The 15,965-nt window shown below is 40.7% G+C and overlaps 1 protein-coding gene across 2 annotated transcripts in view; it reads left to right on the forward strand.

Moving 5' to 3' along the window:
* Positions 1 to 15,965, forward strand: part of GPC6 (glypican 6) — a 1,199,462-nt gene that overhangs the window by 1,163,094 nt on the left and 20,403 nt on the right. For both annotated transcript variants that reach the window (XM_055360577.2, XM_004054645.5), the window contains one exon: positions 5,474 to 5,610. In XM_055360577.2, the coding sequence (XP_055216552.2) occupies positions 5,474 to 5,610 (137 nt within the window). The remainder of the gene's footprint in view (positions 1 to 5,473; positions 5,611 to 15,965) is intronic.

Raw genomic sequence — 15,965 nt, forward strand, 5'->3', positions numbered from 1 at the left:
AACAAGCAATGGGGAAAGGATTCCCTATTTAATAAATGGTGCTGGAAAAACTGGCTAGCCATATGTAGAAAGCTGAAACTGGATCCCTTCCTTACACCTTATACAAAAATCAATTCAAGATGGATTAAAGACTTCAACGTTAGACCTAAAACCATAAAAACCCTAGAAGAAAACCTAGGCATTACCATTCAGGACATAGGCATGGGCAAGGACTTCATGTCTAAAACACCAAAAGCAATGGCAACAAAAGACACAATTGACAAATGGGATCTAATTAAACTAAAGAGCTTCTGCACAGCAAAAGAAACTACCATCAGAGTGAACAGGCAACCTACAAAATGGGAGAAAATTTTCGCAACCTACTCATCTGACAAAGGGCTAATATCCAGAATCTACAATGAATTCAAACAAATTTACAAGAAAAAAAACAAACAACCCCATCAAAAAGTGGGTGAAGGACATGAACAGACACTTCTCAAAAGAAGACATTTATGCAGCCAAAAAACACATGAAAAAATGCTCATCATCACTGGCCATCAGAGAAATGCAAATCAAAACCACAATGAGATACCATCTCACACCAGTTAGAATGGCAATCATTAAAAAGTCAGGAAACAACAGGTGCTGGAGAGGATGTGGAGAAATAGGAACACTTTTACACTGTTGGTGGGACTGTAAACTAGTTCAACCATTGTGGAAGTCAGTGTGGTGATTCCTCAGGGATCTAGAACTGGTAATACCATTTGACCCAGCCATCCCATTACTGGGTATATACCCAAAGGACTATAAATCATGCTGCTATAAAGACCCATGCACACGTATGTTTACTGTGGCATTATTCACAATAGCAAAGACTTGGAACCAACCCAAATGTCCAACAATGATAGACTGGATTAAGAAAATGTGGCACATATACACCATGGAATACTATGCAGCCATAAAAAATGATGAGTTCATGTCCTTTGTAGGGACATGGATGAAACTGGAAATCATCATTCTCAGTAAACTATCGCAAGAACAAAAAACCAAACACCGCATATTCTCACTCATAGGTGGGAATTGAACAATGAGAACACATGGACACAGGAAGGGGAATATCACACTCTGGGGACTGTTGTGGGGTGGGGGGAGGAGGGAGGGATAGCATTGGGAGATATACCTAATGCTAGATGACGAGTTAGTGGGTGCAGTGCCCCAGCATGGCACATGTATACATATGTAACTAACCTGCACAAGGTGCACATGTACCCTAAAACTTAAAGTATAATAATTAAAAAAATAAATAATAATAATATCTCATCACTGGATGTGTCTGATTATTTATGGTGTTACTTAGTTTTTTCCTCTATTGCCAGTATTTCCTGTAAACTGATTTTTTTAAGTCAGAAACTTGATGGGATTCAGGTGAAATATTTGGAGCAAGATTAATTCTTAGGTGAATTTGTCACAGAAGAGTACTTAGTTCTTTCTGCTTATTGGCTTTGCTATTCTGTTTTTAGCAATCATTCCACCTTGTCACCTTCCTCCCTCTTTTGTCTAATTTTACAGTACTGTAATGGTAGGTATGAGAAGGACGCCCTCTCTTCCTAAGAGTCAAGTGTTCATGGTCCTTTTGACAGGTCTTAAACTAAGAGTGTTTGTCTCTACTGACATCAGAAGTTGCAATTATCAGAAATCAGAATCAGCTCCAGATAAATCCTAAAAGAGAGCTCATGTTTTTCCTATGGACCCCAACAGTATATGTTTGGATCAGATTCCAGAGACATAACAGTAGTTGTTGTTTAACTTCCAGAATCTATCAATAGCATAGATGAAAAAAGTAATACTTAAATATTACTGGGATTACTGATATTACAGCATTACTAATACAATATTGGAGCGATCGTAAATACTGTTCACAAGTATTGGTAAGAGTTCATTTGTCCTAGAATAGCTCATCCAGGAATCAGAGAAAGGAAATTGTTCTAAATTTTGTATTTTATCCCAAGTCCTTGTTCCCATCTGGTGTGTTATTAATGAATTAGGGCTCACTGTCATTGTCAGTAATATATTTGTACTAAGAGTGTTTGTTAACATAAAGCTTAATTCACAGTTGTGTGCACTAAAGTTTCCAGGAAAAACAACCAAAAAAACAAAAAAACAAAAACCTCAGGTCTGGAGCTACAGCAGAGCAGTTACATATATTATTCAGAAATATAAATAAATAAAATGAGAAAAACATTTCTAAATGATGTGCAAGTTGAAAGGCCTTCCTGATATTGAAAAATAAACTGCAATCATTCAGATATAAATGAATCAAAGGCATGTTCTTTTCCAGTGGCTAATCGTGTCCGTTTTTTCAGCCGTCTGCCTCACCATCACCGTCTGCAGGTGAATTGGCCAGTGTTTCCGTGCAGAATGTTAAAACGGCATCTACATTTCTCACTGCTCCTTTGATGTTATCTTCTTCAACTGCACATGAAAACGCACAGCTACTGAAATGCCAGAGGGAACACACTCTGATTATAAATGTGCTGGGATAAACAATGAGAGAAAACCCACATCCCCATCATCGCGACGGGCTCCTCACTTAGCCAAATACAACCCCACAGTTTTCTCCCACCCCTTTTGGGATGATGAACACACAGTATTGTGACCCCAGCTAATTTGTGTTAACCATACAGTCTATGACCTTGTAATAGAATGGGACAATTCAATCCATTATCTTAACCAACATTTATTGAGCACGTACTGTGTGCTTAGACCTGTGTGACCAACTCATCCTGGTTTACCTGGGACGTTCCCATTTTAGTGCTGAAAACTCGTCACCCTGGAATCCCCTAAGCTGTGGCAAATTGGATTATTAGTCACTTGACCCATACTGGACACTGATAAAGATAAATTACAACCCTATTTCTGCCAACAAAAAGCATGTTGTCTAAAAGAGAATCAGAAAAATAAGCCAATTATTAGAGTTTGGAGTGATCAGTAGTTAGAATCATCAAGAGGGCACAGCGCAGAGTAGAAAGCTGAATCTAAATCTAACCTGGGGACCCAAGAACGCACCCCGAAGGAGACAACGTTTGAGAATAATTTAAAGAATGAGTAGTGCAACATCCACCGTTAAATTCTGCACATACTGAAAGGAGACACCTGTGGGACGGCATGCAACTTTGTTCTTTCTCTGAGTCTAAAATCTGTGTATCTGGTTTAGATTCCCATAACGTGGAGGTAGGATTGTAGTATGAAATAAGCAGAAAGAGAATGCTCATTCTTAGTTTATTTTATTATGGGACAGAATAAACCTGACAGTGTTTCAGTCCTAAAGGTGGTGGACATTTTCTGAACCAGATATAAATATAAAACATGTATTTCTTTCTCTGAGGATTGTTTTGAAAAGAGTAAGAATGAGTGGCCTATTGTGGGCACGCCTTTAGTGGAGGTTAGGGCACCAAAGTGGACACTAGGCAGAACAAATAAAATGTGAGAAATTGTTTTTCACATTGTCACATTTTACTTTGGAAAAAAAAGTCAAACTTAACTGAAAATTGCATTTTTTGAAAAATTTTATACTCTTCATCTAGCTTTGCCAGATATTAAAAAGTTGCCACATTTACCTTTTCTTTTTCTTTATACATCTGTATATTTATTTTTATTCTTGATTATTACTGAGCTGTTGTAGAGCAAGTTGTGGAAATTATACCCCTTTCATTTTAAATCCTCCAGCGTGTGTCTCCCGAGAGTACAGTATTCTCCTGTGTTACCACAGTATGATTTTATGTTCAGGAAATTTAACACTAACATAATACTATTATCTAATAGAGAGCCAGCATACAGATTTTGCCCACTATCACAATAATGTCTTTTATTGGCAATTATCCTCCTGACCTAGCGTTTAATCCAGAGCCCTCTGCTGCATTTGGGTATCATGTCTCTTATTCTTCATCTGGAAGGACTCTTCAGCTTTTTCTTGTCTTTTATGATGGACATTTTTGATGAGTAGAGGCCAGCTGGTTTTCAGAATGCCCCTCAGTTTCGGTTTGTCTGATATGTCCTCATGATTAGTTTCAGATTATAAATTTGGGGCTGCCTAAGTGATGTGTCCATCTTGGGACAACACATCAGGAGGAACAAGTGACCAATTTGTCCCCTTGCTTCATCACTTGGTGAAGGTGGCAGCCTGCCAAGTTTCCACACTGTAAAATTACTAGTTTTCCTTTTGTAATTAATAAATAATCTGTGTTACTAGGTACTTTGAGATTCTGTAAATATCCCATTCCCCATCAAATGTTGACTCAACATTTTTTTACGTCTGTATTCGTTTGCTAAGGCCGTCATAACAAAGTACCACAAACTGAGTTACTTAAAACAACAGACATTTACTATCCCACAGTTCTGGGGCTGGAAGTCTGAAATCAAGGTGTCGGCGGGGTTGGGTCCTTCTGAGGGCTAGGAGGAAAGGATCCGTTCTAGACCTCTCTCCTTCACTTGTAAATGGGCATCTTCTTCCTGTGTCTATTCATATTTTCTTTCCTCTGTGTGTGTCTCTGTGCTCAAATTTCCCCTTTTTATCAGCACATATCATATTGAGTGAGGGCCCACCCACATGACTTCACTTTAACTTCTTTAGCTCTGTCATGACCCTATCTCAGAATAAAGTCACATTCTGAGGTACCAGGGGTTAGGAATTTAACATGTTAAGGGGAGGAAAAGAATTCAATTCATAACAGATGCATTCCAGCCATCTCTGGACTTTCCCAATGTTCATTATGAAGCCAAAATGAAATTAAATTCCTCTCCCTACCCTTTCTGCAAGTGAAAAGTCAGTGTTCAGCCTGAAGACACTTAAAATGCTCGCACTAAGCTTTTCCTGGCCATCCATCCACAGGGCTGTGAATTTTACACTTACCCGTATTTAGAATGACTTCTCTTTCAGTCCTAGAGATTTTTAAGAGGGTTTGGTTTATTGCTTACCACCCACGTGTGTACTCTAAGGGCCTGTCATTTGCACTAGAGCATAAGTACCAGCAGCTGAATTAGTGGCAATATTTATTTTTTGCAGAAACAAGGAGTCCATTGGGAAAAGTATTTATCTCTTGGTGCATTTGTTTTGGTACAGTTGTCTGACATGCAAGCAAATGAATTCTAGAGACTATACTTGGGGTGTTCACAATAGGGACTCTCAGCAGGAGAGGGACCCGAAGCCAGGCGTGATGCTTCGTAAGTTTTTAATTCAAAGGATTGAAGGACAGAAAAGATGGAAAACAAAAAGCCAATTACCTGAGAACTCTCATCTAGAGGAGGACTGAGGGAGAGGAAAGGACGCTTTCCCGGGCAATAAACCCTGCAGTGCGGTGTCTCTCTCTTAAAACTGTTAAAGAGTTCCTGCTGGTCATATCACAGGTTCTATAACCCTCGCCTGCGTATGTCCTTGTGTAGAAATGGGGAAAGCCTGAGCAGAATACTCACTTGCTTTCCTTGGTTTCTTGATCAGGTCACAGACATAAAAGAGAAATTGAAGCTCTCTAAAAAGGTCTGGTCAGCATTACCCTACACCATCTGCAAGGACGAGAGCGTGACAGCGGGCACGTCCAATGAGGAGGAATGCTGGAACGGGCACAGCAAAGCCAGGTGAGGGTGACTTGATGTGTGCATGGATGGGGGCACAGCACACCCAGCCTTGGAAGACTCTCCTGGCACAACTCTGCAGACCTGTTTATGCAAAAAGCAACAGAGGGTGGAGGGACAAGTCATCACTTAGCAACAGCTGTTGAGAGTGACAGGTTTGATGGGCACCTGGGAGCACTTACTCTCAAGGTGCCATTAAGCGTGGAATCCTCATTCAGAATGTCTTGCCTCTGGATGAGGACAGAGTAATGGTGGCAGATGCCAGGTTTCAGATACCCTGAGATCACAAAGAGCCCTTTTATGTTCACTTAATGGCTTTAAGATACTGAAGTTATTTTTATCCATAGTTAAATTTCCAGGGCTCTTTTTTTCATCAAAAGTGAAATAGGAAATGAAAATTCAACTGTTTTTTTCACTCTTGTTGGAAAAAAAATTGAAGTGTTCATTGGCAAGGTAACAGAAAATGTCTGAGGGACACTGAGAAATGGTTCTAATAGGCAACACACTTTGGGAAGTCCCATCGGAACCTCCTGACAAGAGACAGCAGTTTTCATCATTCTGCTGTGCTGACCAGTGCTGTGGGGACTTGATATGGAATCTGAATTTGTTGATTCAGCCCAGAAATGGGCTTGGCCTGGATTTTCACAGGGTGGAGAGGCTGGATGGGAGGACTGGTTGGGAGTTGGCAGGCAGGGCAGGACACGAGGACAGGAATCTGCCAAAGCCCTCAGCAATGGGGTTGCAAGTGGGTAAAGCAGCTGGTAAATTGGACTCAAGGGATCTTTGAGGATTGACCAGTGGGTGGAGATGCTAAGAGGGGAGTCTGTTCTGGGGCTTGATTGAGCAGTTTCAAGCATATGAAGCAGCTGTGATCAAAAGGAAACAAGAAGGTGTGTGGTTGCCAGGAGCAGTGGCTCACGCCTGTAATCCCAACACTTTGGGGGGCCAAGGTGGGAAGATAGCTTGAGCCCAAGAGTTTGAAACCAGCCTGAGCAACATTGTGAAACCATGTCTCTACAAAAATAAATATAAATCTTTGGCTATTAATATAAAGTGCATGGCTATTAAGTTGAAAAGAAACTGCAGAAGTTAAGCAGGAGGTGCAAGGGAGGTGCACATTAGGTGTTATTTCTTACGCTGCTGAGTTGCATTTTTTAGCATCTGTTGCTGTATTAGTCCATTCTCATACTGCTAAAAAGAACTTCCCTGAGACTGGGTAATTTATAAAGGAAAGAGGCTTGATTGACCCACAGTTCCCTATAGCTGGGGAGGCCTCAGGAAACTTACAATCATGGCAGAAGACAAAGGCGAAGCAGGTGCCTTCCTCACAAGGTGGCAGGAGAGAGAAGTGCAAGTAAAGGAGGAAGAGGCCCTTATAAAAGCACCACATCTCATGAGAACTCACTCACTATCATGAGAACAGCATGAGGGAAACCACCCCCTTGATCCAAGATCCTGTTCTCAACACATAGGGATTATGGGGATTGCAATTCAAGATGGGAATTGGTGGGGACACAGAGCCAAACCATACCAATTGCTAATGATATTATTAACCATACCAGGAAGAGTTTAGCAAGGTGAAAGCAAGATACCTACACAAAGAGCTCTAACCATTTCAAAATGCTCAAAATATCAATATCAAATCATAGATCATGAGAAGGAAATTAGTTATGATATTAACAACATGCCACTAAAAAATATTTAGCATTTTACCAGTGTCTGGCTTTTTAGCTATGAGACATTTGGCCAGAAAATTCAGCTATGAATTAACAGCTTCTAGTGTGTATTTTACCGATGACTGTACAGAAAGACACTGTGAAGAATGGCCAGATGGCCTAATGAATAAAATACTTGGTTTTTTGAGCTTCTCTGTTTCCCATCTGTGTTTACCTTTAAGCCTTGGCTAACATAAAGCCTGGGTTTTGAACTGCTATTCCCACAGATTGTCACACAGGTTGCTGATATTAGTCCATATGCAATTTCTTACAAAAGGAAATATTTAAAAAAAAAAAAAAAGGCCATGGGCGAAGTTAGGGGAAGAGACTAAACACTGCCAAGAATATGAATGGGGAATATAAAGACCACTGAAGTTAGAGCTGGAGGAGATCAGGATGGCAGACAAGTTCCTCATTGTGCAGATGAAGAACTCAGACAGGGTAAACAATTAGTCCACTGTTACCCAGTGAACAAGGGTGAAAGCTGGGAATCTCCCAAGTCCTAGCCCAGTATTTTTTTTTATGGCAATACCCTACCTCTTAAGCAAACAACAGCTAAATACTGTCCTCCCCAAGTTAGGAGAACAAATGAGACAGATCCTAAGCGCTATAAAAGCTTCAGTGGTTCTACAGCATTCATTGAGTCAGTCCACCAGTCCATCAGCAGTATGATTAAGTATTCCCTGTGTCCCAGGCTCTGTGCAAGGCCCTGTAGATTAAGTGCTGTAAGATGGCAATGGGAGGCCAAGGCAGGCGGATCACCTGAGGTCAGGAGTTCGAGACCATCCTAGCCAAGATAGAGAAACCCCATCTCTACTAAAAATACAAAAATTAGCTGGGTGTGGTGGCACATGCCTGTAGTCCCAGCTACTTAGGAAGCTAAGGCAGGAGAATCACTTGAACCCAGGAAAAGGAGGTTGCAGTGAGCCAAGATCATACCACCGCACTCCAGCCTGGGTGACAGAGTGAGACTCCATCTCAAAAAAAAAAAAAAATGGCAATGGGATCAATACATGAAAAGGTACAGTGACTGGGGTGAGCCCAGTGAACCTGGAAACATCAGTACCCTACTGCTAGACTGCAGGTTTAGGAACGGACCACACTGGTAGAGAAACACCTGGATCAGTCCTCAGGAACAAGATTTAAATTTCATCCTGAGATCAATGGGAAGCCATTGGAAGATTTTATGCAGGTGGGAAAATGATCCAGTTTAATGCAATGAAATCACTTGTAGGAATAGTCCAGAATTTGGTCCAATAAAATATATCTTTTATTATGCATAAGTTTATTATTAAAAGATGAAGCTGTCAAATATTTGTGATTCAAATTATGTACCCATTGAACAATTACAATTCCATGGTTTCCTTTAGTTCTTTTTTTTTAATTATTCCACTAGCAGGGAATCCTAATATTATATTTTTATATACTAGCATAGTAAATGGATCACCAATAAAGACTTGCTGAATTAAATGTAATTGAAGCTTTCTTCTTATCCAAATATTAATTCATCTAGAAAAACATCAAAGAAATTTTTCACTTAAATTTACTAAACTATTTTGTAAGTGTAAGAATCCATTTATAATGCAGATAATAACATTTTTTCACACTTTTGAATTATGAGTTTTAAGATGACAGGTCTTTTTAATTGTTTAGGAATGGTTGTTAAGAAAAGAAAAGAAAAAGAAAGAAAAGTTACTTTTATCACCTATGTGAAATAAAAGAACTAGAAACTTTACTTGTAGAAAATCTGGCCAGAGGCAATGACTCACACCTGTAATCCCAACACTTTGAGAAGCTGAGGCAGGAGGATCACTTGAACTCAAGAGTTTAAGACTAGCCTGGACAGCCTGTAATCCCAGCACTTTGGGAGGCCAAGGCGGGCGGATCACGAGGTCAGCAGATCGAGACCATCCTGGCTAACATGGTGAAACCCTGTCTCTACTAAAAAATACAAAAAAATTAGCTGGGTGTGGTGGTGGGTGCCTGTAGTCCCAGCTACTCGGGAGGCTGAGGCAGGAGAATGGCGTGAGCCTGGGAGGCAGAGCTTGCAGTGAGCAGAGATCACACCACTGCACTCCAGCCTGGGCGAGAGAGCAAGACTCTGTCTCAAAAAAAAAAAAAAGAAAAGAAAAGAAAGAAAGACTAGCCTGGGCAACATAGTGAGACCCTGTCTCTACAAAAAATATTAAAGTAGCTAAGCATGGTGGCAGGCGCCTATAATCTTAGCTACTCAGGAGGCTGAGGCAGGAGGATCACTTAAGCCCAGGAATTTGAGGCTGCAGTAAGCTATTATTGTGCCACTGTACTCCAGCCTGAGCAACAGAGTGAGATTCTATCTCTAAAAAATAAAAATATAAAATGAAATAATTTTTTTAAAAAATCCATCAAGTATTAATAGATATGAAGCAGAGATGCTTATTAGAACTGATAGAGATTGTCATGCCTGAAGTTTATAAACTCAAGCCTGTGTGATAGGTCTCCAATAAACCAGACGTTTCTTCCTCTCTTTCTGTTTTATCCATCAGACTCTTTCGGCCACATTTTTCTGTTTGTACCCGCTCCTGCAGCCTTTTGTCCTATCTAAGTGTTTAATCAGGCTTGTCTTCCATCACCTTATTTTTCCTGATTACTTTCTGAATCTTGCTCCATAGTTCTCTACTGTACTTCCTTGATTCAGAAACATACCTATTTCAAATGTTAACATTTCTGACATCAAAATGACTCTTACAGTAGATATGTCTATTTACTCCAGTGATTATCTTATTTTTAAAAAAGCTGTTATTAAGTAATGGCACCAGTTGAAATTGATGATGACTTCAAATATAACAGGATACACAGCAGTATGGGTGCTGTGGCAGTCTGCAGGGTGCAATCTGCAGTGTTGAGACTGTGGTTAAGGGTGTGTAAGCAGTGGCTCCCCTAAGGTTTGAACCCACTTTCATCCCCCTGCTCCCCCAAGTCACTCCACCCTCGCCCATCTCTGACAGATCTCACTCTGCCTCTGTAGCTCAACAGGTCTGCAACAGGGGGCAGGGTAAGAGGAGACTCTGCCCTTTAATGGGAGGAAATTGCAAGTGTGCCCAGTCACAGTGACCTGATCAGCATTTAAATTTTCATTCTGAAAACAAGAATGGGTTAAACAAAGTAGTTAAGGGAATGTCTTCCCTGCTTCCTCTTTCTCCTGGGACAATGTGAAGATCAATGAGATAATCTCAATACAAATAGTTTGTAATCCTAAAACAGTGCTTCTCAAACTTTAGGGTGCAGGCTAAACTCTTGGAGATCTTATTAAAATGCAGATTCTGATTCAGTAAGTGCTATGGATTGACTGTTTGTGTCCCCCAAAAATTCATAGTTGAAATCCTCACCCCTTGTGCAATCATCTTTGGAGGTGGGGACTTTGGGAGATAATTAGGTCTTGAGGGTGCAGCCCTCATTAATGGGATTACTACCCTTGTAAGAGGAGACATGAGTTTCTCTCTCTCTCTCTCTCTCTCTCTCTGCCATGTGAGGACACAACAAGAAGGCAGCCATCAGCAAATCAGGAAGAGAGCCCTAATCAGACACAGGATATGCCAGCACCTTGGTCTTGGACACTATGGTCCCAAGAATTGTGAGAAATAAATGTGCATTGTTTAAACTGCCCAGTCTGTGGGATTTTTGTCATAGAAGCCCAAGCTAAGACAGTAAGTCTAGGGTAGAACCTGAGTGAGATTCAGCATTTCTAACAAGCTTTTAGGTGATGCAGTTATTGTTGATCCAGGGACCACTTGGAGTAGCAAGGCTTGAAGGCAGGATTGCCAGATCTAGCACATAAAGATAATAGACAACAAATGGAACACACTTATACTAAAAAAAGGATTCGTTGTCCACCTGAAATTCACATTTAATTGGCAACCATGTGTTTTATCTGGTGTTTTAAATGTCCCTATTAACATGTAAGATATTACCTTTTTCAGTCCACACACAAGCCTCAGGGAGCATGTTGCAATTTTGGGGGTTTTCTTCTTCACTGATACCCTTGATGTTTCCTTTAATGGGGCTTTTCCTATATTAAAAATAACAACAGCAATATGAGCTAGGAGTTCACATGGTTCAATTGTAACATCACCCACTAATGATAGACAGGTTATGGACAAGGTTGAAGTCTTCTCAACAATGAATTGCATAGGCTTCACATGTGCATCAGGAGAGAATTTTAAGTTAGAAATACAGCACAGCCTTCGCAATGCAGAATATCATCCACACAAACCTCTGGTCTTTAATAGTGCCATTTGGATACATGGCAAGGATGAATACTTTGTATCCTTGGTCAGCATTTTATTCAATTAGTGTCTTAGCTCAAAAAATACCACAGATATAATAGACTAAACAACAGAAATTTATTTCTCATAGTTCTAGAGGCTGGGAAGTCCAAGATCAGGGTGCCAGCAGATTGGGTTCTCTTCCTGGCTTATAGACAATGGCCTCCTTACTGTATCCTTAGAGAGACAGAGAGTCCTGGTTCCTTTCTCTTATAAGGGAGCTAGTATGAGAAATCATCTACCCTCATGATCTCATTCAACCCTAAGAGGGTACCTAAGAGGTACCAAAGGCCCTACCTCCAGGTACCATCACACTGGGGATTAGGGCTTCAACATGTGGATTTTGGTGGCACACAGACATTGTGTTCAGAATCACATCCTACTTATCAGAAGAGCTAATACAGGATTTTTGTTAGAGTTCATGGCAATGTCTGTCACTTGAGAAAGACAGCCTAGTCGTCTTCAGTGACCAGCAGGAGCAAGTGTAATTTCTACTCCTTCTATTTTCACTTACCTAAGCAACTTCTCAGGGGTAAATGTGAGAAGACACAGCAACATTCTGACTCCACTCAGACAAATAGGAACTGAAAGGAAGCTAGTAAGTTACAGAGGAAAATCGATAATAATCTAGAAGGCCAAAGGGAAAAAAAGTAAAGACTCATGGTGCAGGTTACAAATCTAGGCCTCCCAAAGTTCCTGGGGTGAACTGAGAGACCCTAGGAGGACATTTGCAGTCATCAGTCATCCCTGAGAAGGGCGTTCTGGGCAGTCGGTGGCCATAATGAGCTGTCTGTACAGAAGCTAGAAAAGAATGATTAGATAGGAGGCAGGAAAGCATAGGCTTGGAGGGAAATAAAGCTTTTATATGGTTAGCATATACAGGTTAGAACTTTGTCAGGCAGCAGCAAAAGAAAAAATAAAGCCCTAATGGTGTTCAAATAGGCCCTTACCTTTTTGCTCATAAAGAGGCAGATTCTTGCTTTTTTAGAACATAGCCATGTTAAACTGCATCACCTCTAACTTCTTGTAGCATTGTTTTCTCTTCACGCAGACCCTTTTTCCAAACTCAGAGGGATTAAAAAGAAAAGGAGAGTATGACAGACAATGAGACAGGGCAGGAAAAATGAAAGCCGGTCTGAGAGCCATGTCCCACTGGCACACGTGTTATCTGATAGGACATAAATTATTTCAGAGCCTTCAGAGGTCTTGAGTCAGTCATTTCCAGACTCCTCCCTCTCCCCCATAAAACTGACAAAACAGCTTTCTGATGTTGCTCCTTGTAAGGCAGTGTTGAGCTTTCACTGTGTCCTTTCTTTAAAATGCTTTCTGGGAGGAGGCTATCAAGGAGCTGGCTGAGGGACAAAATTAATCGGACGTGTCGGAAACATGGCTTTTGCAGGGAGCCCCTGCTGTTTTTCAAGGCACCTGATCCTGACAGAAATATTGTGTCCCCAAGGAAATCCTTCCCAAGGCCAAGAGGTAAACACAGTAAATTGTAAGAAATAGGAAAAGTAGAAAAATCTAGAAAATAGATCAGTCACTCTCATCACAGAGTGTGGGTTGACTAACCAACGAAAACAGCAAGTCATGACTGGGTAAGTCTAAACAGATGGAAGGAGATGGAATGATGCATGATGATGGCAAATCTGTCAAAGATAGTGACTTGGCGGTCTTGAGGACAATATTGTTTTAACCTAATTGTGGGGTGTGCCCCAAAGCACTCTAACTGCATTTTAAAGAACTGTAAAATATCCAATATATACCAAGTCAAACACCTTGGAAAGGTGGGTGTATTCATCCATTCTCACACTGCTATAAAGAAATAACTGAGAGTGGGTAATTTATAAAGAAAAGAGGTTTAATTGTCTCACAGTTCCACAGGCTGTATAGGAAGCATGGCTGGGCAGGCCTCAGGAAACTTACAACCATGGTGGAAGGCGAAGGGAAAGCAGACATGTCTTACATGGCTGGAGCAGGAGGAAGAGAGGGAAGGGGGTGGTGCCACACACTTTTAAACAACCAGCTCTCGAGAGAACTCTATCATGAGAACAACACCAAAGGGGAAACCCACCCCCATGATCCAATCACCTCCCACCATCACCCATCTCCAACATTGGAGATTAAAATTTGACATGAGATTTGAACACAAATCCAAACCATATCAGTGGGAATTCTGTCTTAGGAAAGAACTGGCTACTGTCAAGCCAGGTGTTCTAAAATGCCCACTTCCCTTCTTCAGACACACTTGAAGAGAGAGGACCCCATAAAGTCTTCCTGACTGTCCTGGCAGGGAGGAAGCTGTGTGAACTTCTTGCAAATGGAAAAAAAAAAAAAAAAAAAAAAAAAAAAAAATGTTAGGCAGAGCTGGCTGCAAATAGGAAGAAGGGAGCATGTTTCTTGTTCACAACACGGCATTCCTGAAAACTGGCTCGTGAGTCTTTTTTCCTTTCTGGTCTGTAGTTTGCTAACTGCAGGTCTACTAAGAAAGAATGGGTTTGGGGAGTTCCTGCCAATGAATTAAGAGGCCAAGTCAAAGAATTTTGCTCCTGCTTACTGCTGCAATCAATGAGCTATGTGTTCTCCAAAAGCATCCCCAAACCATTTCCTGCCTCACATTCTCCAACTGGAAAAGAGCCACAGCAAATTATTTTTCTGAACATGAATTCAGGCTTTAAAATTTCAGATTCTGCTACCGTCATCCACTCACAAGAAATTAGTTTGGCAATTTGGGGAGCCATGTTAACAACTTAATTTTCATAAGACTACATTAAAATTGCATAATTATATAAAGTAGCTAAATGACTTGTCCATGGTCACACTGCTGGGTCCCAAAGAGATCACAGGTGACCCAGTCATACATAGCCCTTATGCGCTTAACCGTATTTTGACGTCAGATCTCATGAAGTCCCCTAGTGCCTCAGACAACCCTAGCTTAATGATCTTCAGGAATTTATAATTACACTTAAAGCAGAAGGTCACAGTTTACGTTGAATAATCCAACTTTCCATCCAAGAAAAATGGAAAGGGAAAAAAGTAATTCTTATCAAGAACTTTAGTAACGTTATAACTAAAACTTGAATTTTTAACATTGTGGTAAAATATACCAAACATAAAAACATGTACCATTGTACCATGAATAGTTTTGTGGCATTAAGTGCAGTCACGTGGTTGTGCAACCATCATCACCATCCATCCACAGAACTTTTTTATCTTCCTAAACTGAAACTCTGTACCCATTAAACATAAATCCCCTCCCCTCTACCCCCAGGCCCTGCTGACCACCATTCTATTTTCTGTCTCTTTGAATTTGCCTATTTTAGGTACCTCATATAAGTGGAATCATAAAATATTTGTCCTTTTGTGACTGTCTTATTTCACTTACTATAATGTCCTCAAGGTTCATCTATGTGGTATCACATGTCAATTTTCTTCCTTTTTAAGGCTGAATTATATTTCCACTGTATGTGTATACCACATTTTATTTCTCCATTCATCCATAAATGGACACCTTTCACCTTTTGGTTATTATGAATGGTACTGTGAGCAGAGGTATATAAATATCTGCTCAAGTCCTTGCCTTTCATTCTTTGGGATATCCCAAAGATATCTGTATACTTCTCTTCACAGTACCATTATTCATGTATATAATAATGAGATTTGAAAGCCAATAGGTCTGAGAAATAAGGCACTAGCAAGGAAGGTTAGCCTGGTGGTGCTTAGTAGGGGTGTCATGAATCCAAGTAGCAGCTGTAATAATAATATATGTATTATTCATATATATAATAATAATGGTACTATGAACATTGGTTCTTGGTACTTTGGGTATGTATATATGCAATTACTGGATCATATGGTAATTCTATTTTTAATTTTTTTTTTTTTTTTTTGGAGACGGAGTTTAGCTCTTGTGGCCCAGGCTGGAGTGCAATGGCCGCGATCTCAGCTCACCACAACCTCCACATCCCAGGTTCAAGTGATTCTCCTGTCTCAGCCTCCCAAGTAGCTGGAATTACAAGCATGCGCCACCACACGTGGCTAATTTTGTATTTTTAGTAGAGATGGGGTTTCTCCATGTTGGTCAGGCTGGTCTCAAACTCTCGACCTCAGGTGATCCACCCTCTTGGTCAGGCTGGTCTCGAACTCTCGACCTCAGGTGATCCACCCTCCTTGGCCTCCCAAAGTGCTGGGATTAGAGGTGTGAGCCACTGCACCCGGCCCTGTTTTTAATTTTTTGAGGAATTGCCATACAGTTTTCTGCAGCAACTACACCATGTCACATTCCCAAGAGCAGTGCACAGGGTTCCAATCTCTCCACACTTTTACCAACACTTGTTATTTT

The sequence above is a fragment of the Gorilla gorilla genome, chromosome 14 (genome assembly GCF_029281585.2).
Source record: "Gorilla gorilla gorilla isolate KB3781 chromosome 14, NHGRI_mGorGor1-v2.1_pri, whole genome shotgun sequence".
Taxonomy (NCBI): domain Eukaryota; kingdom Metazoa; phylum Chordata; class Mammalia; order Primates; family Hominidae; genus Gorilla; species Gorilla gorilla.